The sequence below is a fragment of the Cnephaeus nilssonii genome (genome assembly GCF_951640355.1).
Source record: "Cnephaeus nilssonii genome assembly, chromosome: 13".
NCBI lineage: Eukaryota > Metazoa > Chordata > Mammalia > Chiroptera > Vespertilionidae > Cnephaeus > Cnephaeus nilssonii.
Genome location: NC_137084.1, coordinates 28,270,647 through 28,295,814, shown reverse-complemented (window position 1 = coordinate 28,295,814; position 25,168 = coordinate 28,270,647). Strand labels below are relative to the sequence as shown.

At 43.2% G+C, this 25,168-nt stretch overlaps 1 protein-coding gene across 1 annotated transcript in view; it reads left to right on the top strand.

Annotated features, from left to right (window-relative positions):
- Positions 1-256: 256 nt before the first annotated feature.
- Positions 257-25,168, top strand: part of NELL1 (neural EGFL like 1) — a gene marked incomplete at its 3' end in the record, with an annotated part of 683,686 nt that continues 658,774 nt past the window's right edge. Inside the window, exon 1 of the mRNA XM_079788062.1 lies at positions 257-382. Within this exon, the coding sequence (XP_079644188.1) occupies positions 268-382 (115 nt within the window). The 5' untranslated portion in view covers positions 257-267. The remainder of the gene's footprint in view (positions 383-25,168) is intronic.

Here is a 25,168-nt window from a genome sequence, read left to right as displayed (position 1 = left end):
CCTAGGGTTTAGCATAAGGGATTATCAGCCTTTAACAAATGGGGGTTTGGGTGGGAAAAGGGACCAAGAAACTATAATGTCAGGGGGATAATGGAGCAGAGTTGCCTTCTTTTCTGCCCAGTAAGAGAGCATCCCAAGCATCACCACTGGCTTCCTCGTATTCCTGGCCACTCCTGGCTTCTCTAATTTCTGCTCCACATTACTGCCAGCCGTCTGCATTTTAAGCCAAGACAGCTCTTCGTTTCTTTTTCAGTGCTGGGCTTTGGGATGGATCCCGACCTTCAGCTGGATATTATCACCGAACTTGACCTTGTGAACACTACCCTCGGCGTCACGCAGGTGTCCGGACTGCACAATGCCAGCAAAGCATTTTTATTTCAAGGTAAAGGCGCTGCTTCCTTGGCACCGGGCACAGCGTGGGGAAGAGGGCAGCCTGGGGGGGTGCTCACCTGGCGTGTATTTGTTGGAAGATCATCTCTGCTGTGTCTCTTGTGTTACTGTCATAAGGAATGCTCAGAAATGCTGAGGGTGTTCAGATATCCCGGGGGTGTTCTGACGGTGTGAGGGGGCACGACAGGACATGAAATAGTTGGTTTGCAGTGAAAAATTTCTCTGGGGATTTAAAAAAATGTTTCTATTGATTTCAGAGAGCGGAAGGGAGAGAGAGAGGGAGATAGAATCATCAATGATGAGAGAGAATCATCGATCAGTTGCCTCTTGCATGCCCTTCACTGGGGATCGAGCCCACAACCCAGGCATGTGCCCTTGACCTGGTTCATGGGGTGACGCTTAGCCACTGAGCCACAGCAGCTGGGCTCTCTGGGGATTTTGGTGGGGATGTAAAGTGGAATGAATTTGCAAAGTCCTTGAAAGCCATTGCCAGCCATATTTTTTCTTTATTATCTGCATATTTACCTAAAACTACACCTATTCCTGCATCTCTCATCTAATGGACAGATCATGAGCACAGAAGGTGTTTTATGGCTCTGTTCTTTTGGGGGGTGCTGTGTAGTTGGTTATGCCCACTGCATTTGACCTCAGTTCATTAAATCATCCAACAAGCATTCAAAGGCAGTATCATGTGCTTCTTAAATGCATGGGCTCCAGAGCTTGACTGCCTGGGATCAGATTCCTACCCTGCCACTTACAGGTTTTGAGACTTTGGGCAATTACTTAGCCTGACTCTGCTTGTGTCCTCATCTGAAATACTCGTACTACCTCGTGAGGCTGTTGCAAGGAGCGAATCAAGTGAAGTGGTTAAAACAGTGCTGGTACTTGGGAACCCCTCAGTAAGTACTAGCTATTATTACGGAACTCCTACTGCGAACCAGGCAACATGCTAATAGTAGGGTTACCAGCAAGAGTCATAAGCGAGGTACAGCCCCTGCTCTAAAATAGAGTGAGGAAAACAGTCATTACACAGGGATTCTTGAATTCCAGTTGTTATACTTAACAATGAAGGGGATGTAGAGGCTGTCAAATAAGAGTAGCAGGCAGACTTGGTTTAACTGGCGTGGGGAGAGGTATCCTCAAAAAGTGCTATATCCGTTGAGACTCAAAGAAAATGAATAGAAAAGTTGGTGTAGGAAGGTGTGGGGCTCAGAGCATTGGGGGAGAGGAAATAGTACGTATCAAGGTCTCAAGGCAGAAAGCCGAGTAGCATGGCTGAGGGTGGTGAGTGGCTGGAGAGGTAGGCAGGGGCTGAGTTGCACTGGGCCCTGTGGGCAGAACTGGTATTTAGCTGATAGCCATGGCTGTGGGGGACTGATGATTGATAGGCACAGTGTCCATTCTGATAGACGGGCGGGGATGTTCTTGTTACTGACTGTTGTAAATATTACTCCAGCCTGGAGGCCAGGTTAGTGGTTTTGTACTTTACTTTCAGAGCAGGGGGTGGGGGTGGGGAAGGGGGGCTTTGTGGAGGCTGGAGCAGGGAGGGACCCGATCAGAGGTGGTGGTGGGGCAGTCTGGATAGTCCTCTGTGATAGTCCTCTGCCAGGGTGTTTTTATGTTTTCTCAGCCTTTTGTGAAGATAACAAAAGGATTGTTTTAGAGTGACTGAACCGTCATGGTGGGGTGAGATTTACATATTTACTTCGCAGATAGCCTAAGCATTCAGTTATTACGTGATGACCCATAAGAAGATGACAGGTATATTCATTTCCACTTAGTCTTACTGAGGAATCGAAGGAGGTACGCTGGGTGTGGGTAAGAGAATACAGACGGAGTCCTTTCCTCTTCACTGTGCATCTGCGCAGGTATTGCTGCGTGGCCTTGACATTCTTTGCCAGGGCAGTTGCTGACACTTGGTCCACAGGGTTGCTGTGGGAGCCGGGCCTGTCTGTGAGCATCATGAGGTCAGAGGTTGGGCCTCTCTAGTTCCCCCTTTATCTCCAGGGCCTGTATTCGGCATGGCACGTAGATATTTTGAGTTGAATTAAAATTCCTTCGTTCCATAATGCAGTTAACTATGAAATGAAGAAGAAATGTCTTCTGTCCAGTGTGCTCTATAAGAGGATCTTTTGCCTGCTTTCCCCACTATTTACTCATTTATCTATCCCACAAGTGTGGGCGTCCTGGGCTAGAACGCTGCTCTCTCATTGCTGTGTTCTCCACTTTGGAAACTGCCTCTGGGATACCTACCCGGCTCCAGCCACAGGGAGGGGTTCTCGGCTGCTTTGGTGGGAAGAGTAACTTCATTATGGGAATTTGACTGAGGTCCTTGTAAGGACCGTCGTGATTACATTGTGCCTTCTTGGTTAAGCCAGGATAATCTCTCCAGCTCAAGGTAATTGAATCACATAGGCCGAAGTCCCTTTTGGCCATGTAAGGAAACATAGTGTGAGGATATGGACATCTTTGGGGAGTCATTATTTTGCTTATCACAAAGTCTGCCCTCTGGTCCCCCAGAATTCATGCCTGGTGCATCCTAATGTCTCCAAAAGTCTCAACTCATTATAACAGCCAGGCGAGCCCACCTTCAGCACTTTGCTTGTAAGTCCCTCTGCCAGATGTCCAAATTCATCATTTATAATTGCTTCCCTTATGAAAACAGGACACAATTTGGCTAAGTTTTTTGCCACTATGTAACCAGGATCCCGTGTCTTCGAGTTTCCAATTCCAGTAACATGTTCCTCATTTCCTTTTTAGCCCTCGCAGGCAGTTGCCGGAAACAAATCAGTTTCACCAAAAGAGAGATGTTGACAGGAAGCCAGGAAGGCTGGTCAACAACCTTAATTGCTCTAACCACTCACCCTTTAGTTGTTTACATTGTTAGCTGAAGCAGCCTCCACCTTTGTTTTTCCCATGTATATTTCTGTTTATCTTGACTAAGATGTTTTCCCCAAAGCCTCAATAAAAGGGATGGCAGAGCCAGAGCAGTGGTCAGTTCTCCCACTAGAGGTGGACTACCACCTGGCCCCCCATTTCGCCAAATTGAATTTCTTCAAGGGATTCCTACAGGCAGTATTATTTTTATAAGTGTTATTTTTAATGTTCATATTTCTAATAGCCTGTAGACAATGATTTAGATGTTCTCTAAGAAAATTGAGGGGTTCTTTTTTTAAACCATGCTCTTTACATCATTCTGAGTCCCCACTTATCACCCAGATTTCTACTAACAGTATGTTCAAGTTAGTTAGGCTTTTTCTACTGTGGTCTTAAAAAATGTTTCAGTCTCGTATTACTCCACAAAGCCACTTCCAGATACCAAAATCTGTATTAGTTTCCTATTGTTGCTATAACAAATGACCATGAATTAGTGGCTTAAAAAATATACTTATTAGCTTACAGTTCTGGGGTCAGAAGTCTAAAATGGGCTTTAGGAGGTAAAATTGAGGTGTTGGCCGAGCTGTGTCCCTTCGGGAGCCTCCACAGGATAATCAGTTTATTGCCTTTCCCAGTGTCCTGAGGCTGCCACACTCCTGGGCTCCTGCCTACGGCTGTCTAACCGCTGCTTCTGTAGTCTCTGGAACTGACTCTTCTGCCTCCTTTTCTTTCCTTATAAGGACCCTTGCAATTACACTGGGCCCACACAGATAATCCAGGGTAATCTCATCTCAAGATCTACAACTTAATTACATTACAAAGTCCCCCCCCCCTCCCCAAATAAGGTTACACATTTTTAGCTCCTTGGGATGAAGATGTGGACATTTTTTTTTTGGGGTGCATAATTGTGTTTACCATAGGATGGTTACCCACTATTGGGCAGAAATATTAACACTATAATGTTTCCAGGGTATTCCAAATAAGTCCTACTTTGCAGCATAGCACAGTCCAATAGAAATACAATGTGATCTGTACCTGTAATTTTAATTTTTCTAGTAGCCGTGTTAAATAAGTAAAAATAAATAGGTGAAATTAAATTAAATTATCTGGGTGGGCCTATATAATTAATTTTATTTAACCCAGTATATAAAACATATTATTATTTCCAAATATGGCCACAAAAATTATTGATAGATATTTTACAATTTTTACAAAGTCTTTAATATCTAGTTTATATTTTATATTTACAATGTATGTTAATTTGGAAGCATTGTTTTCACCTGAAATAATTACACTGTGTTAGATTTAATAAAATTTAAACTTGAAAAAGTTGATTTGCCAAGTTATTGCATACATAATTAATTATCAGATTTTAAAGATTAAATAGATTTATTGAGGTATAATTGATTTATAATACATTGTTCATATTTAAAGTATACAAATTAATAATTAAAAAATATATATTTTTTAATTTCAGAGAGGAAGGGAGAGGGAGAGAGAGCAAAAAACATCAGTGATGAGAGAGACTCATTGATTGGCTACCTCCTGCATGCACCCTACTGGGGATTGAGCCCACAACCCAGGCATGTACCTGACTGGGAATCCAACTGTGAACTCCTGATTCATAGGTCAATGCTCAATCACTGAGCCACACCAGGTGGGCTATATATAACTTTCTGTTTTGTTATTTTAGTGGTTGCTTTAGGGCTTATAGTTTATATCTTTAAATTAACACTGTCTACCTTCAAGTGATAGTATACAATTTTATCTATAAGAACATTTTAATAGTTTACTTGTCTTTTCCTGACCATTGTTCTATTATTGCTATACACTTTATTTTTACTTATGTTACAAACCCCATACTACATACATTGTTGTTACATATTTGCTCATGTAGTTACCATTTTCTGTGTTCTTTCGTCCATTATGTCGATTCACATTTTCATTTGGTATCATTTTCATTGGGCCTGAAGGACTTACTTTAACATTTCTTAGAGTGCAAGTCTGCTGGTGACAAATTCTTTCAGATTTTGTATGTCTAAGAAAGTCTATTTTGTTTTCATTTTTGAAATATATTTTTTCTGGGTATAGAATACTGGGTTGTCAATTTCCTCCCAAATTCTTTGAAGAGGTTGATTCAGTGTCTTCTCACTTGTGTTGTTTCTGAAGAGAAATTTGTTGTCACCCTATCTTTGTTCCTCTGTAGGTAATGCAACTTCCCCTCTGCTTTTAAGATGTTCTCTTTATCACTGATTTAAACAATTTGATTATAACATATTTTGGTGTGGGTTTTCATCATATTCCTTGCGTGAGTGATCTATTGAGCTTCATCAAATTTAGAAAACAAATTGGCCATTATATCTTCAATTTTTTTGCGCCCCCCCCCTTCTTCTTTAGGAACTCCAATTACATATATCTTAGGCCGCTTGAAGTTGTTCCACAGCTCAATGATACTTGGTTCATTTAAAAAATTCTCCTTCTTTCTCTCTGTGTATTGGTGCTGGATATTTTTGTATTATTGACTTTTGCTCTAGGACACAGTTAAGTTACTGGAAAACAATTTGATATTTTTGGATTATACTTTTAATATTTCTTAGATGACCAAGAGCAATGCTGTGCCAATAGCTAGAGTAGAGCCAATTATTTTCCATCCTTCAATACTCTCCCCAATCCCTATAAATCATGAGATTTTCTAGTTTAACTGGTGGGAATAGGTACTGTTCTCAGTCCTGAATATATGCTGGGCACTGTAATCTTTTAGATGGTGGTTCTTTGTTCTTGAGAAATTTTCTCACACGCATGTACTTATCAGTACTCCACTGAATACTGATTGTCGGAAAGCTCCCTATTTTTCTTCTCTGTGCTGTGGTCTCCTCTTATGAATACTGTCCTGTGAAATCTTGGTGCCTTGGTCTCCCCAGATTCTCAGCTTCCTTACTTCAATTCAGGGAGATTGCTGGGCTCTATCTCAGTTCCTTCTCCCTATTCCACAGTCTGGGAACTCTATCAGAGCAGTAAGCTTGGGTAATTGTAAGGCTCGTCTCTTTTGTTTTCCATCTCTCAGAGATCACTGCCCTTCATTGACTCATACCCAGTGTCTTGAAAACTGCTGTCTCATTGAATATGCATTTTACATTTAAATTCAAATTAATTCAAATTCAAATTTATTTCTTCAGCCACACTAGTCATATTTCAAGTGCTCAATTGACATATGTGGCTAGGGGTTACCATATTGGACAGCACAGGTCCAGAGAGGCTCACAGATTTTATTGTTTTACAACTGCTCAGTTAACATGGGCAGGCTACACAGTCCTATCTTGCAATGTTAATATATCATAACAACTAGCAAGCTACCTAAGCTCTTTACCACCATTAACTCATTGATAATGGGGTGTTAATACTACCTACTGTATATGGTTATAGTGAGGGTGAAATAAATTAATACATATGAAGTGCTACAACAGTACTAATCCCAACCCTAACTCATTAAATATGAGTCCATACATTTTTAATTTTTAGGGTATAACTTTGGCCTTCTTCTCCTATGTGTATCAACTGCCTTGGGTGTTAGTGATGTCAGATTTTAACCTCCAGAGATGGATTGGAATAGTGGGGAATGCAGAGAACTGGAGAGTGGGCAGAAGATTAGGGCTCAGTCCTTTATATGTATTACTTTATTTCATCCTCACTACAGCCATATAAGGTAAGTACTATTATTGCTGCCTTTTATCAATGGGTAAATGAAAATACTTGGAGGGAGTATTTAGGGTTGCTAGTGGACATGTCTCTTAATGTCTTCAAGCATGAGTTTTCTCATCTGGAAATGGGAAGGATACACAGACTGATTGCAATAACTAAATGACAGTGAATGAGAAAGCACTTTGAAAAGTGTAAATTGTAAAAACAAATTTATTATTCTTTCCTTCATTACTGTTTGTTTATTCTCATATTTCACCATCTTAGTCCAGCTCTGAGCTGACATATATTAAGAGAGTGAAACCCTTTGTTTCAATAGTAGCCTGTTAATAATATTGATAAATTTAAGTAGAAAGCTCACTTAACTGGAAATACTCCTCTCACCCAAACTCCTAAGTTTGATAGGATTTACTTTGGGGCTAGTCAGCTTTCTGAGGTTGTCTTCGTTATTGCTGTCCTTATATAGTGCACAAAATTAAATCAGGTTTTTATTTTCTTCTTGCCTGAAAGAAATTATGTTGTTTTAGGGGTTGGGGACAGGGGTAGGGAGAATGAATGGCTATGTTTAAGATTGGTATCCATCTCCTGTAAGCTAAAAAACATCCTAAATACAAGTATTAGAGTTTTTTAAATCATATGTAACTGTATTGTTTACCACCCCAAGTCAAGTCTCCATCCATCACCATTTATCCCCACTACACCCTCCTCCACCTACTCCCACTCTCCTCCCCCTTCACAATCACCATACTGTTGTTCATGTCCATGATATATATTTTTTCTCCATTCCTTCTCCCGACCCAGCATTAGAGTTTTAAAAATCATTTTGGAATACCTCTGCTTTGCCTTGACTGGGACCCAGAAGATCTGAGGGTTTGGAACAGTACTTCTTGACTGACAGTGTCTTACTGTCATGTAGTTGGGAGGATGTGTCTGTCCATTGGTGTTTCATTTCTAAAAGCGAACTAGGATATGCATGAGTGCAAATTCTTTGTGTTGATTATTTCCCCCCAGAAAGTGCTACCTTTCAGGAGTTCTGTTTTAGGAGTTTCTAAAGAGAAAAAAATTGATAGTATCTTTCAAGTAACTTGTTTTATGTGACAAGATAGAACAAAGGCTAATGTGGGATACTTCCAGGAGAATATTGAGATTTTTAGCACCTGTTAGCATGCTAGGCTTTTATGCTAAATGTTGTGTAAGACACAAGTGAATAAGGTGAAGATCTTGACCTCAGTGAGGTTCAGGTCTAGAAGGGCAGACACTGCATGCCCTCAGACACTCTAATGTGGAGGAGAATAGAATTGGCTTGCAGTGGGGTATGGGTAAAGTCCCGAGTATGTAATTTCTCTCCCTGGATAACCCAGGGAAGGCTCCTTGAGAGAGGAGGCACCTGAATGAGGCCTTGAAAGATGAATGGGAATTAAATATGTGGTTTCTGTTGCATAGGAGCACTGCCCATGTGTAGTCATTTTTACAAAACGATGTTTGAAGCTTGAGCTATCGCTCTTAGTGCTTGGAAATTTGAGTAAGATGGAGCTACCCAAAGGGTTCGTTTAATGCTGATCTTCCAGATTTCCTGCCACCCACCGTTGCTCAAGTCTGAATTGTTTTTCCTGTTGATTGGATGCGCTTCGTTGCTAATTACCTCTGGGAGCATTTATGAGTCAACCTCACTTTGAGTGGAGTGATTTAGTGCAACTTTGCATTTAATCAATTAGTGGGGTGATTCAATTCACATACCAGCATCTCCCAAATATAGGTATTTTTGCTCTTGCCAAAGTAAAACTCGAGCAGGCTGCTGGAGTGAAGTGGGCTTTCAAGTCCCTCTCTCGGGCAAATTAACACCTGCGCTGGCATGTTTTGGAAAATCATTAAGTGGTTATGTGACTAAGTGTATATCATAGAGCAAATAAACTCTGTATTTATTTCCCAAACCTGAACACTTCTAACATCTGCACTGAGTCTATTTTCTCAGTCATTCTCCTTCTCCATCAAATAGCACAGTAAGGAAAGCAGAGATGGGGAGAGACAGCAGAGAAAATAAAAAGATAAGCATTCTTCAGAAACTGTTAGGTATATGAGCCAATTCCATACTAACAAATTGGTCACGGGCAAATCATTTTACTACTTAGACTTTGTTTCCTCTTCAAACATTATTACCCCTTATATTGGGTAGTAATGTAATGTCTGTGATACAAGACATTTTTAAGTATTAATTTTGAAAATAAAAATTTACTAGAGGCCCGGTGAACGGATTTGTGCACCGGTGGGGTCCCTCAGTCTGGCCTGCACCCTCTTGCAATTTGGGACCCCTCGGGGGATGTTGGAGGCCTGATGCACGGATTCGGCCTGAACCCTGCAGGCCAGGGCCTCTAGTATCCATATAAGATCTTTGGTTAATCTCTTCCCTCTCTCCTTCCTCCCCGCTTCCCTCTGAGATTCATCAGTCTGTTCCATGTTTCCATGCCTGTGCATTGAGCATCTGCCCCCTGGTGGTCAGTGTGTGTCATAGCTACCAGTCAAAGGGTCGAAAAGTCGAAAAGTCGAAAGGTCGCTTAGGCTTATATATATACTAGAGGCCCAGTGTATGAAATTTGTGCAGGGGGGGGGAGGGGTAGAGGGTCCCTCGGCCTGGCCTGTGCCCTCTCGCAATCCGGGACCCCTCGGGAGATGTCAGATAGCCAGTTTTGGCCCAATCCCCGCAGGCCCGATCCAGACAGGAGGGAGCCTGGTCCTGTGCATTGAGCTTCTGTCCCATGGTGGTCAGTGTGTCATAGCGACCGGTCAACTGGTCATTCGGTTGTTTGGTCGTTCAGTTGCTTAGGCTTTTATATATATAGAATGTAAGCGATAAAAATGAAATTTAAATGTTAATCATTATTATTATTATTAAAAGTATTATTCAGAAAGCATACAGTGGGCATCTACTCTGTGCTAAGCACTCTTTCAAGCACAAGGAATATAGCAATGAGCAAATCAGGCAAAGTCTGGCTCTTAAGGTGAAACAGACAATAAGCAAATAAATAAGTGTAAAGTTCAGATAACTCAAAAAAACTTACATATATAACTTTAGGAAACTTTCTGTGTTTTTTTTTTTTTTTTTTTTTCTGAAGGAGTATATATATACTTGCAATTACTGCTGTACTTAATTCCTAATGAGAATGGATAACTTGTCTAAACTGGATTGGTTTTTAAAAGGAGGATTATCTCAACTTTTAAAATTTACTTGACTTTTAATTCTTCCACTAACACGCCGATGTATGCACTATTTTCCTATCCATTGTACCGATGAGGACATTGGAGTCCCAGAGAGTTTCACTCACTCACACTGTCTGTGGAGGCAAACTTTGGGTTTAAACTCAGGAGTCTATACCTGCAGACTCTGCCTTTGCCCCACTCCACCTCCCGGTTGTTTTCCTAACTCAGGAGAGTGGGAATGAATAAATACGGGCAATGTGATAAAGATGTAGCTTCTCTAAGAGTAACCGAAGGACAGCTGGCCAAATATCTCTTGGCAGGTATTTTAAATCAACCAGGACAGATGGCGTCTTGTCAGCTGGTGAATTCTGTTTAATAGAATTTTATGATTTTTTCCCTTGGAGGGGCCTGCTGAATACCTGTGGATGAATACCTGGTAATCTGTTCGGCTGCCTAGAGGGAGCATGCCAGAAAATCAGAATTAATACATAGGGCTACACTTTAATATGTATCCATTGGAGATGTAGTCTCTGTGGCCAGCTGACCGGGGTTTTCTTGAGAGAGCATTGTGGGAGAGTTGGATTGGCATGGACTGCGATGCTCTTTGATAAATGCTGTGATTCTTAATTGGGATTTATTTTAACACGTTGGGAATAAATTCTTCTCTGTGAGGACACATCTCCAAAATTATAATGCAAATAAGTGGAATAATATGATTTGATATGCAAATATTTTATTTAAATACAACTTCTCATGAATGCAGCCAATGCATGAAGTGGAGCCAAGATGTCCTGATAAGCTAGGCTGGCTCAGTTCTCATGCCTACAGTCTGTTAACAAATAAGGCAGCACGGGGTTGCAGAGCAGGCATGGGGCCATGGGCCTGGGGACTCAGGTTCTAGCTCGGTCTTCACGGTTGACTTTGGAGTATATTACCTAACTTCTCTGGGCCTCAGGTCTTTAAAGTCAGAATTTTTCAGCTTGACAAGGAATTATTTTGCAAAACAAAAGGCAAATACAGACAAGCACAGAGGATTACAGAAGGAACAATGCTGTGGCTGCTCCCCAGAATCAACAAATGTTAACATTTCATCCTATTTGCTTAGAACCTTAAAAAAATTACAGAATAGCTTGAAATCCCTATGTTCCTCTCCCAGATCCTTTCCTCTTCCAATCTCCCTAAAGGCCATCACTAACATAGTTGATGAATATTAAGTTCATGTGAATGTGTGTGTGTGTGTGTGCACTTATATATTACCACATGTATATGTTTATATGTGTGCATATAGAAGAGGTAGAAGAGAGAGGGCATAGGTATAGTGACTAAGTGGGCAGTCTTTGGGGCCATACTGCCTAGATTCAAATCCCAGCTCGGATTCTTACTGGCTGTGTAACCTTGGGCAGTTTCTTTAACCTCTCATTTTTTCCATGTGTGACATAGACATTATAAATCATCCGTCTCGTAGGATTGTCCTCTGGATTAAGAGAGTTGATTCATATATAATGTGTTTCCAGTGTATTATTGGAAATACGGTGAACATTCAGTGCATATTAGCTGTTGCTTTGCATGGTTTAAAAAAATATATAAATGTCATCCATACCGTATGGATCTTTGTGAAACTTAGCATTTCACTCACCATTATTCCTCTGAGGACATATACATCTAGTTTATTAGTTTGAACTGCTGCATAACAGTTCAAACATAACACTGTATTCATCCATTTGCCTATTGATGGAAACCTGGCTTGGTTCAGATTTCTGACATTATTTTCTCTGTTCAAATGCCTGATCATTTGTCCAGCCCCATCACATAATTAATTCTTATTAAACTTATGTGGACCAAGATCCCACAGAGGTTTGTTTGTATGTTGTTTTTACTTATTACTGCTAAGCTCTGACTTCTCCCCTTTTTAAAAAAAATCTTATGCAGTTGTTGTTTTTGTTCCCACATTTATGTCCTTATGTTCATTACCATTAAACTTCATTACTATCTATAAAGGGAGAGGGTTGGCTTACATCACCACGGCCACTTGCAGCTGTTAAAAATGATGTTGGTTATTTCAGAATAGCACTGTCCAGTAGAACTTCTGTGATTATGGGGATGTTCTATAGCGAGCCTGCAGCACTGTAGCCACCAGCCACAGGTCAGGTGACTTGAGCACCTGAATTATGGCTTGTATAACGGAGAGACTGAATTTTAAATTTTATTTAATTTTAAGTATTTTAAATTTAAGTAGCTGCATGTACCTAATGGACACTCTATTGCACAGTGCAGTTCTAGAGAAAACATATCATAGTTTTAAAAGACGAAGTTGTATGTATAGAATATAGGAAGAAGCAAACAAGGGGTTAGAATGGCCTGTTCAGGGCCAGGATTCATGTACTCAGTGTTTTTTGTTTATTTAATTTTTTCTTTTCCTTACTTAATAGATTTTTTCTTTTACATTTGTTTTTCTCATGGAGAATCACCTATGTTCTAGGCACAATACTAGGTGCTAGAGATACAGCTGTGAAGAAGGCAGGCATGGTCCTGCTCTCAAGGGATTTCCTACCTGGGGTCATGGTCCCAGCCCTGCTTTCATATTAGAATCACTTAGGAAACTTTAAAAATTCTGATGCTGAGGACCAACCTTTAAGAGATTAGGATTCATTGTATCTAATGTGGGGCCCACATTGGACTTTGATAGTCTTGTAAGAACTCCACTGGTGACTCTCATTGGCAGTCAGGGTTAAGAATCTGGTCCAGGGGAAGGTAAGTGCCCTTCCTGAGAAGTAGCTGGGGAGAGGCCTGGTTAAAGTTCCACTTTGGTGGGGAGGTTTCCTGCCTGTTCTAAAGGCCTCCACTTCATGTGAGGACTTTAGATGTGATGTAACCCCTGCCCCCCAGCGCCAAGTAGGAACGACTGCCTGAAGTATGGTGGTCCAGAAAATCAGTTACATAGTCTTATTTGTTGTGTAATAGTGTCAAACCTGCAAGCGTATCAAGATAAGTTATGAACTTTATTTCCTGGAAAATGTATTATGAGTCTTCAAATTGGATTTCTCTGCCTGGCCCTTTAAAAAAAAAGAGTTTTGAGAGGGAGGGAAAAAAGGAGGGAAGAAAGAGAGAGTGAGAGAGATACATCGATCAGTTGCCTCCTGTATGCACTCCGACTGGAGATTGAACCAGCAACCTAGGTATGTGCCCTGAACAGAAATCAAACCCAAACCTGTGACCTTCCGGTTCATGGAACAACCCTCCAACCAACCGAGCCACACTGGCCAGGGCTGCCCAGTCCTTTTTTCATCTGTAGTCTTGGTCAGTTATACAGAGTCTAGAACTTGAGACTGGAACTCAGCCCCAGTGGGAGGAGAAGAAAGAGGAGCCAAATGTTTCTGAGGTTGAGAGAATATTGACTTGAACCCTTCCAGGAGGAGGAAATTTATGGCTGTGTCAGTATGACTGGATTTCATTGTGCCTAATAACAGCAAGAGCTGGTGTCTCTCAGCATGTTCATCAAGGGATGTCTGGGGCCTGTGAACAGGCTAACGAGCATCCTTGTGCAGGTTGTGGCTGGGTGTGACAGAGGGAAAGAGAGCATGCAAAGCCCACTCTGGCTTCAAAAGCTTCTGCATGTCACTTTTGTTCAAAGCAACCTCCATGACCAAGCAAGGAAGTGGCCTTCCCCCGGGAACAGCAGCAAATATTTGTGAATGTTAATACAGTTCATTATTGTCTTCCCTTCTCATCACAAATATTTGGTTCAATCTCCTTTCAGCTTACAAAACACACTCACACCCCTGCCTCTGTCTCGGGAGACCATATAAAAATCCGATCCAGTCACTGCCGTGGACTGAATGGCCAAGGATCGTGGGCTGGGTCTTTACATATGAATGCTCCTTTGTCCCCTCTTGTTTCAGATGCCCATGAACTAAAAAGGCAAGTCACCTGCTTCTCATTTACCCAATATACAATGTTATAACAGGGCTAGAATAACTTAAATCTTTTTGGAAAAGGGAAGAATGGGAGATACACAATTGCAATGATTTGGGGATTTAATGGGAGAGCTGTTACAAGAGCCCTTAGGGAGTGCGCATGTTCGTTTTCTCCCTGGATGTAGATTTCCAGTCTGTTGTTTCCCATGGCTCTTGGTTTCACCTTCTCTCCCATGATCTCTTTGGCCGCTGAAAAGCCTCGTGAATCAACTTCTTCCCTACAGAAGGTGGGGGACCCTGGTGTTGTTTTGTTTCCAGAAAAGTCATAGTCTCTTTTATCTAAGAGTAGAGGCCCGGTGCATGAAACTCATGCACTCAGGGCGTTGGGGGTTCCCTCAGCCTGGCCTGTGCTCTCTTGCAGTCCGGGAGCCCTTGGGGGATGTCCAACTGATGGCTTAGGCCTGCTCCCCACAGTTGGACATCCTTAGGCCCACTCCTGGCAGTTGGACATCCTTAGCACTTCCATGGAGGCAAGAGAGGCGCCTGCCACTGCTGCTGCGCTCCCCAGCCGTGAGCCCGGCTTCTGGCTGAGTGGCGTGTCCCCTGTGGGAGCGCACTGACCACCAGGGGGCAGCTCCTGCATTGAGCATTCCCCTGTTTGGTCGATTTGCATATTAGCCTTTTATTATATAGGAAGGACAGTGTGGCTCCATGCCTATAAAGCAAGGATAATACTGAGTCATTTTCTCATTGATTTAATTCTGGCCAGTGTAATGTACCAAGAGCCACCCTCACAATTAATGTTGATCACCTGGAACCTATCAGGTTCTCATGGATGAGCCAGAGCCTGAGCCATTTTTTTTCCAGCTGAGAGGATGCACTGGCATGACCTTAATTTGTGCAGATGTTTTAACAAGGGGTAGAGCATCCGAACCCTTGATTTGATCCTTGCCTCAAGGCTGAGTTTTGATTGGCCTGCTGAAAGTATTCCTCAGTTTTATCTTTTTTATTGTTTGGAGATGGAAAACTTGTCTTTCAATGCTACAAGTTCTGGAATTTCTGGACTCTGTTCCCTTTTATTTTAAGCTACAAGATGGCCAATTCTCTGTCTCCCCCCTCCCCCCAACCCTTGTATTAGTTTGCTAGAGTTGCTATAACAAAGTAACACAGACTGAGTGACTAAAGCGACAGAAATGTATTGCCTCACAGTTCTGGAGGCTAGATGTGTAAAATCAAGCTATTGGCAGTTATTTCCTTCTGAGGTCTGCAAAAGAAGGACCTGTTCCACGCCCCTTGCCTTGCCTTGTGGATGGCTGTTTTCTCTCTGTTTTCTTACATTATTTTCTCTCTATATGCATTTCTATGTCTAAATTTCCCCTTTTTACAAGGACAACAATTGTATTGGATTAAGGCTCACCCTAAAGACCTCATATTAACTTGTTGGCTTTGTAAAGATCTTTAACTTCAAATATGTCCACTTTAACATGTGAATTTTGGGGAAATGCAATTCATTGCAGAACACATGAAGACACATATAACCTGCTGTTTTTCAAGCTCATTAGGTACATTTTTCTCTTCCAGTTTATTTTAGATGATAGCTTTGCCAAATATTCCATCACTGTATAATGTGAATAAACATCTTTCCAGCATCTATTAACAGTTTCCTTCTGTCCCCTGCCATAAGCTGATGCCAAATATTTTTAGTTTATTGTTGTATTATTATGGTAGCATCCCAATTTTTGTAGCATCTTATGCATTGACAAGAAGGCTAGGTGTTATGACAATAAACAACCATCAAATCCTAGTGATTTCCAGTATCAAGGGTTTATTTCTTGCTCATGCCACTTGTCCATCAGAGACTAGCTACCTCACTCATCCACATTTTTGTCTCTTTAGACTCAGTGCCAAGTCTATCAGTGGGCTGACCAGTGCTGTGACAAAGGGGAAAAGAAAGGTGGAGCAGCCACTAGCTCTTTAAGCTATGGGTGAGAAGTGAGATGTGTCACTTCTGCTCAAGTTTACTTGGCCAAAGCAAGTCATATAGCCAAGCTTTAAGTCAAAGGAGATGGAGAGTACAATTCTCCATTAGCTGAGGTGTGGGGACGGGCAGGAAAAATTTGTGAGTATGATTACAGCTAGCACAATAGACTGAATATTTCTAGGAAAGTTCAGAGAGATGGTGGACAGAAGTTGACACCTTGGGACTAGGCAGATGGGAAGACTAGACAGGGGTGAAGAGAAGGACTTTGGCCTTGGTACTGAGATCTAACTGGAGTTAGCGCCAGAATCTCTTTTACCAGAGATTTAACAGGTTAACATGTAAGAATCCTTGGCGGGGGCATATTAAGCTTTGTATTCCAGAACTTCAGGTTGCAGCTCTCCCACTTAGTAGCTGTGTGACTTTTGTTCAGTTCCTTGACCTCTCTCAGTCTGTTTCTCATCTGTCAAAGAGGATAGCAGTATCACCCACCTTACAGGAATGTTTTGGGTATTTCATCTCCCCACGTGGTAACTGTATAACCTTGGACAAGGTACTTATACATGCCCTAGGTTCCTCATCTGTGAACTAGAGATACTAGTATGTTTTCTGTAAGATTGTTAAAAAGGATGTAAGGATGTAAAACACTTAACACCATTGCCTGGCTTGTAGAAAATGCTCAATAAATGAGAATTGTTTTAATTGTAGTTGCAGTTAGCCTAGGTGATACACAGTCTCGGACATACAGTGAGCATGCAGTAAATACAAGAGAATCACTTTACTGGAGAGTACAAGTCTAAGAAGCCAGAGTCAGGAAAATGGGGGCTGAAGCAGAGAAAGGGGGAGAAAAAATATGAGAGAGGGAGTTCATTGCTAATCGGGGCACACCTTTCCTGACAAGGGTTGTCCAGTCTCTCAGGATGTGTTCCTGGAGGTCACCTATAGTCACTGCATCTCCAAACAGTCCGTGCAGTCAGAGGAGGAGAGAAGAATGTATCTGTTGACTCTCACTGCCCCTGGGTCCAGATTCCCTTCATGAAGCATGTGTTCCCAGACTTCTGCATTGCCTGGACGGATGCCACGTGAGTCCTGTGACAGCTCCTGTCTCAGGGGCATCAGGGAGGCCCCAGAACAGGAGGTGATGGTGTGGCATGAAAGGAAGCAAGGCACTCTTAGAACGTGCACATGAGCAACAAGAGTAACTGGGAAGCAGCCTGCAAGGCAGACTGTGAGTGGTTGGTGGCGGCGGCTGCCGCCGGCTGCATTGCCATGGGAATAGTGCAAGTGGCCACCTAGGGCCCTCTCTGGCCTGAAATCCAAAGTGTGTGCCTCTGGGGTGTCTTTATAAACATAATCACCCTTTTAGTCTCATTTTCTCCTTTAAAGGTGAGGAAACTGATGCCCAGTGGGGAAAAAAAAAGATTTATTTAGTTGCAGAATGGAAACTAGAATCCATGTCTTCTGAAGAGTTAGTTCTGCAGTATCTTGATATGCAGATCTCCAGCTCAGTTTCAGCTCATTTTCATCAATACACATACACACACACACACACACACACACACACACACACACACCATCATCTCTGTGCTTGTCATTTACTGAAGGCTTCCCTTATATCTGGTGCTGTGTTGTGCTGGGCACTTCTCACAGGAGAATGAGGCACTGGGAGAGAAGAACTTCGAGTTGCCTTTTCTCCTGACTTTATGCTTCGTCTGCTGTGGAGGTTGGGAAGGCTAACTGTCTGCGGAGCTGAGCCAACAGGGAGGAAATGGGATGCACACAGGACGTGTGATAGCTGGAATGACTGAGGTTGTCCAGGCCAAGGGAAGAGGAAAGCAGCTGTTCCATCTCTGGCTTGAGCTGCAGTGTATTGGCAGCAGCTCTGAAATGCAGGGAGAAAAGGGATTTCCAAGGAGGACCCCTGGCTTCTCTGAATCCCATGGGACCTTAGACGTAGTTTCCTCATGGAACCAAACCATCCAAGGGCCTGGTGGCTCAGAAACTGCGAGGCACTGTGCAGGAACTGAATTACAGGCAGGTCCATGTTATGCCTCCTATCTTCTAGCAGGTGAAAGTGTTGTTGGAAGATAAGCAAACATGTAAAAGATTATTAATAATATTATCTCATGAATAGTAATAGCTAACTGTTATCGTGCTTGGCTAGGAGGGACCTGTTATACCTCCACCATCTCAACTTGGAGTTCATGAACAAGCTTTGTTGAGTCTGTGGACCTCCTGAAATTCATGCAAATCATGTGCATATGCATTTCTCTGGCGAAAGGGTCTATTGATCGATTATATTCTCAAAAATGTGCATAGTCCCTCACACACGTAAGCACTCTACTTATTGCATTTCATCCTCGCAGCAGCCATAGTTCTCAGATTAGAAAACAGACCCAGAGACGTTAAGTGGCAGAATCAGTATTTGAACCCAGACCTCTTTGACCATCAACTGAGTTCTTGGCCCACTTTGCCATGGTGTGTTCCCACAGCATTGGGAAGGGGAAACCGAGGCAAGCAGTGGTGGGCACATTCCCCCAGCTCTCATTTGTGTCCAGCAGAGCTGTGTGGAAGCTGCTTGGAGTAGAAAGTCAGTGCTGCAGGGCGAAGCCTGAGCCGTGGGCTCCTCGGCCTGGAGAGCAGCAGTCTGAGGGCGGCCTGCCTGTGGGTCCGTGAATGTGCATGACGAGGGTGACGGTGGGCAGGTGTCCCTGTGTCCACAGAGACAAGAGCCCGTGCGTGGCAGCATGAGGAGTGCGGTGCACACCTAAGGAGGACCGTCCTGCGTTCAGAATGGGGAACTGAAGAGGAGGTGTTCAATCTCCTGAGCAGTCAGCGTGGGATCTGCTGTGAGTGGTTTTGTCTGAAATCAGGGGAAGGATACAGAGACCTTACAAGGCTTCCTTTGGTCACAGATTTTCTCTGTGGTTCTAAATACACTATAGTCTCCTGATGTCCGAAGGCCAGTGGTGAGTTAATTGTTGTGTCCAGGCCTGGCTTGTCTGGTGTCCTCGGCTGCAGGCCCAGCAGGGGCACTCGACACCCACGCCACTTAGCTTTGCTGTTCCCCCGAGGAGGTCTGCACCTCCATGAGAGCACCTGGGGCTCAGATGCTCTGTGAGTCCTTTCCCACTGTGATGAGCTGCCAGGCTTGCACGGCTCACAGCACCTGGGAGATGAGCTGCTGAGATTCTGTTGTGCAGATTGAACCACATGGGGACATCATTCGATTGGGTTTACTGGGCTGATGGTCGGAGGCTGAATGAAAGAGGAGGAGAGAGCTAGAGCCCCTGTAACCGGTGGCCAGAGTGAGCTTCAAATTCTGGAGAGCGGCAGTTAGATGAGGCTAGAAGGAGGAGGGTTGCAGTAATATCTGATAATTCTCAAAAGGAATATGACTTAGGACCGTGAACAAATTCTTTAACTTCTTTGTTAAAGATCTCAATTTTCCCAGCTGTAAAACAGGGAAGCACTAGTATCCAATTCATAGGACTGTTGTAAAGATTAAAAAATAGAAGTCCTATAGAGAGATTAGTGAGTGAATGGCATGCAAGGTTCAGTAAGTGTCAATCATAACTAACATTGTTATTAATATTTTTTCCATGTTCTACTTTAAAACAGTCCATGATAAATAGTCCAAGTGTAAAAACTCAAAGTGGAAAGAAATCAAGTATGTACTGAAGCTACTGTTATCTAGGTACCACGCAATGCTCTGAATTGGAACCATCAGGAATTATAGTTTATATTCATATGTGAATTTGTTCAAAGTAGATCTTCCATGCTAGGTATAAGCTCCGTGAATTTAGGTTCTTTGTGGTGTTCAACCACTATATCCTAGCAATTGGGACAGTATTTGTTAAATAAATGAAGTAATGAAAAGCACTCAGTTGAGTAGCATATAGAGAGGTATTTATACAAAGTATAAGCAGTGTGAGAAAAGATAATATAGAGGATTGTAAGGATTGCAAATATTTCTGGTGGGGGTTGGAGGTGTGTGTGTGTGTGTGTGTGTGTGTGTGTGTATACATGACATGCATGTATGCATGCATGTGTGTATGTTTCTGGGAAAGCAGCCCAGAAGAGGATGCTCTGAGGAGCCTGGGTGGGTGGGGGGTCTTTCATCAGGTTGAGAAGCAGGCAGGGGACATTCTATGTTGAGCGCTGGTGCCCAGGAGTGCTCAGTGCCCACAGACCGAGTGAATGAAAGGGAAAGGCTCTGAGCTGCTGTCAGGGCGCTGGGTTTGCAGGCCTGCGGAGAGCAGGTGATGGGCCATCGCTGCTGGTTTAAGCAGGAGCGCTTGAGCTTACAGACACAGGCTCTGGGAGAGACTAGAATGAGCTGCTGTGGGATCAAAATTGGGGTACTTTGCTGCTTGGATTCTTCTAAGAAAATTTGCGGTTTTTCAAAGAGGCAGTTCCTCCCCGCACCCCCCACCCCCACCCCCGCCCAGGTTTTCTCCAGGAAAATTGAGTAAGAGCCTGGGCTCTGGCCTTGGACCTGGATTCCAGTCCCAGCGTGGCTGTGACCAACTTCATGACCTTGGCCATGTCCCACTTATTTCTTGGGGTATTATGAATTGCCAGTGAGGTAACATCTGGGGGAGAACTTTGTAAACTAGCAAGAGCGATGGAGATGCGAGGGATGGGCTTATTTATTTATCCCTCGGAGGTGGCACTTTAACCCCAGGAAGCAGAGCCAGACTTTGCTTCAATTCATGTATCTCTTGAAAGTGTGGTTTTTTTATTGAAGCAGCAACTCATTCAGGTGTCAGAACTGGGGGCAGAGGTTCAAGAATGCCTCCTTTATCACCTTAGAGCTGCGCTGCTCAATACAGTAGCCATAAGCCACTGCAGGTGTTTAAATTTAAATGAATGAAAATTAAATAAAATGAAAACTTCAGCTTCTCAGTTGCAGTAGCCACATCTCAAGTGCTCAGGAGTCACGCCGTGTTGGCTACTGTATTGGAAGGCACAGCAGTCATTGTGGAGAGCCCTGTGGGGGGCGCTGCCTGGGAAGGGCAGGGAGGGAGGCCAGGGCTCGCAGAGAGCGCTGGGAGAGTGCCTGTGGCTTGGCAGCACTGTCCAGGGCTGGCTGACACGGCCCAGGGAGGCCTGCAGGGGAGAACGCCCTTGGGTGAGAGTGGATGCCTGCGTCGTCCATGCCATCCTGACCCCCAGGCTGTATTTGGGGATGGGCGGGACACACACCAGGTTGTGCGGTTGCTTCTTGGGGGCCAAATGCTCACCAGAAATGAATGCTTCTCTCGGCCTCCTGCTGTGCTTTGTGTACAGCTCTTTAACTTCCCTGCAGACAATAACCAGCCACTTGTCTGGCTGTATTTACATTTTCTATTGCGGTACAGAGGCTGGGAGCTGCCGCAGGGTAAAAGCCCCTTTCCATTTCTGTCACTCCCCTGCCAGTGCCTCCTCAGAAACCTTGGAAAGTGAAAGTGACAGGGGGCCCCTCGCTCAGCTGATGTGCGGTGGGATCTGGATGGGATTCAGCTGGGTAATTGCCAGTCACGCTAATGGACCTCTCCCTCCAACTCCCTCTGCCCCAGCCTCCGCCCAGCCATTCCCTGGGCACAGAGAGAAAAAGTGACTTCCCCTCATGGTCTGCTTGATAGACAACGAGGGACGGAATGAGAAAGGAAGTTGTGGGACGGCCCAGAAAACTCAAGTGGCCTAGGTTGGACTCGCCCAGAGCTAGACAACAGGACAAAGAAACAGTAGCTCTGATGCACCCCATTCTGAAGCACCAGCCTTAATCTAGGGGGCAGATTTAGAGAGAGAGCAGTTCATTCACGCAGAAAATACTGAGCAGTTCCCCTTCACCACGCTGGTGGCAGGCAATCGCAGGCAGTTGCAGGCAGTCACCCCGGTCTGCGTGGCATTTCTATTGCTGCGAGGGAAGAGCCAACTCTTCCTGAGTCCCAACTACACCTCAGACACTGTCCCAGTCCTCTCCACCGCATAGCCACCCCACTAGATGCACGCTGGTATTACTCACCCCGCTGTTCAGAAGTTAGGTCACTTGTTCAGGGTCACTTACGTGGACGTGCGGAGCTGATCCTGGCAGCCCGGCTTCCCAGTCCACACTGGCCACCTCACCCTGAGCCTTGCTGCCGCTCTGCAGCCTGGGAGAGCCGACGCTCTATCTACTGAGCCCAACCAGCCAGGGCCACCTCTCGGTTCTTGATCAGCTCATCTATTACCTCGCAGACAATTATGCTTTGATTTCATTGGGGCCGTTAGCCGTCTCACAGGATCTTTGGGCAAGATGTTTGAATGTGAGCTTGTTGTTAATATATGGGTGAGGTTATAGTTGGCTGAACAAACATATCCCGAAAGTGTTGATTCATGAATTGATGTTGACTGGAAAGGTGGTGACCCGGGGCCGTGCTGTCTGATTTTGTATCTGGACCTTCCTGGGCTGCCACTGTTCAGCAGCCACTTGGCTGAAGGCGGCATAGCGGTACTTCCCAATCCTTTAAGTCCATGGCTCCTGGGATTTTGGTTTTCACAATCTGGTAAATTTGTAGAAAAATATGAGGATATGATACAGGATCTTCGACTTTTATTTTTGCCAAGGGTAAAGAGGTGAATATATTAACTACCATCTATTCATGTCACCAATATTTTACTAAGATATTTTCATATCAAAAAAGGAGGAAGGACATATCTCATAAGAAACAGCCCTTCCCAAGAAAGAATAATTGACTGCCTTAAACTGACGTTAAAAGAAAATAATATAATAGATGTAGTCCCAAAAATTGCAACATGAAAGTTTAATTTTCAAAATGACAATGAATGTAATTTCTGCAGGTTTCTCTATAGATTTGTCATTCTGTAGATTTATATTTGACAGTGCATCATAGCATGGAGCTTTAATGTCAGCCTTGGACTTGATTGGTTTTTTAGATGTTGTGGAAAGTTCAGATTCACATACTGGTAGCTGTGCTGACAAACATAGAAGAACAATACTCTTTTTGTTGTTAATCCCCACCCGAGGATATTTCCCATTGATTTTTATAGAGAGTGGAAGAGAGAGGGAAAGACAGAGAGAAATATCGATGTGAGAGAAACACATCGATTGGTTGCCTCCTGCATGAGCCCCGACCAGGTCCCGGGCCGGGGAGGAGCCTGCTACCGAGGTCCGAGCTCTTGACCGTAATTGAACCAGGGACCTTTCGGTCTGCAGGTCTATTCACTGGGCCAAACCGGCTAGGGCAAGAATAATACTCTTTTTTTTTTTCCCAATTTTTTATTAAGGTATTATATGTGTACATATCTTACCATTGGCCCCCCTCCACCCCACTCCCATATATGCCCTCACCCCCCAGAGTTTTGCGTCCATTGGTTATGCTTATATGCATGCATACAAGTCCTTTGATTGATCTCTTATCTCCCCCACCTCTCCCTAACCTTCCCCCTGTAATTTGACAGTTTGTTTGATGCTTTACTGTCTCTGTATCTATCTTTTTGTTCAATTTTATAATGTTCTTTATTATCCATAAATGAGTGAGATCATGTGGTATTTTTCTTTCATTGACTGACTTATTTCACTTAACATAATGTTCTCCAATTCCTCCCAGGTTGCTGCAAATGATGAGAATTCCTTCTTTTTTATGGCAGCATAGTATTCCATTGTGTAGATGTACCACAGTTTTCTGATCCAGTCATCTGCTGACGGGCACCTAGGCTGTTTCCAAATCTTAGCTATGGTGAATTGTGCTGCTATGAACATAGGGGTGCATATATCCTTTCTGATTGGTGTTTCTAGTTTCTTCGAATATATTCCCAGGAGTGGGATTACTGGGTCAAATGGGAGTTCCATTTTCAGTTTTTTGAGGAAACTCCATACTGTTCTCCACAGTGGCTGCACCAATCTGCATTCCCACCAGCAGTGCACGAGGGTTCCTTTTTCTCCGCATCCTCGCCAACACTTGTCGTTTGTTGATTTGTTGATGATAGCCATTCTGACAGGTGTGAGATGGTACCGCATTGTTGTTTTGATTTGCATCTCTCGGATAATTAGTGACGTTGAGCATGTTTTCATGTGTCTCTTGGCCTTCCTTCTGTCTTCTTTTGAAAAGATTCTATTTAGGTCTGTTGCCCATTTTTTTATTGGATCATTTATCTTCCTTTTATTAAGTTGCATAAGCTGCCTGTAGATGTTGGAGATTAAACCTTTATCAGTGATGCCATTTGCAAATATGTTCTCCCATGTAGTGGGCCTTCTTGTTGTTTTGTTGATGGTTTCTTTTGCTGTGAAAAAGCTTTTTGTTTTTATGTAGTCCCATTTGTTAATTTTCTCTTTAGCTTCCATTGCCCTAGGAGCAGTGTCAGTGAAGAATTTCTTTTGGCATATGTCTGAGATTTTGCTGCCTGTGGATTGCTCTAGTATTTTTATGGTTTCCCGTCTTATGTTTAAGTCCTGTATCCATTTTGAGTTTATTTTTGTGTATGGCGTAAGTTGGTGATCAAGCTTCATTTTTTTGCATGTATCTGTCCAATTTTCCCAACACCATTTATTGAAGAGACTGTCTTTATTCCATTGTATGTTCATGCCTCCTTTGTCAAATATTAATTGAGCATAGTGGTTTGGGTCAATATCTGGATTCTCTATTCTGTTCCATTGATCTATATGTCTGTTCTTGTGCCAGTACCAGGCTGTTTTGAGAACAGTGGCTTTGTAATACAGCTTGAAATCTGGTATTGAGATCCCTCCTACTTTATTCTTCTTTCTCAGGATTGCTGTGGCTATTCGGGGTCTTTTTTTATTCCAGATGAATTTTTGGAGAGTTCTTTCAAGGTCTGTGAAATATGCCGTTGGTATTTTAATGGGGAGTGCATTGAATCTATAGATTGCTTTGGGTAGTATGGACATTTTAATGATGTTGATTCTACCAATCCATGAACATGGTATGTTCTTCCATCTGTTTACGTCTTCCTCTATCTCTTTTTTCAGTGTCCTGTAGTTTTCCGTGTATAGGTCTTTTACCTCCTTAGTTAAGTTTATTCCTAGGTATCTTAATTTTTTTGGTGCGATGGTAAATGGGATTGCCTTTTTAGTCTCTCTGTCTGTAAGTTCACTATTGGTGTATAGAAAGGCCAT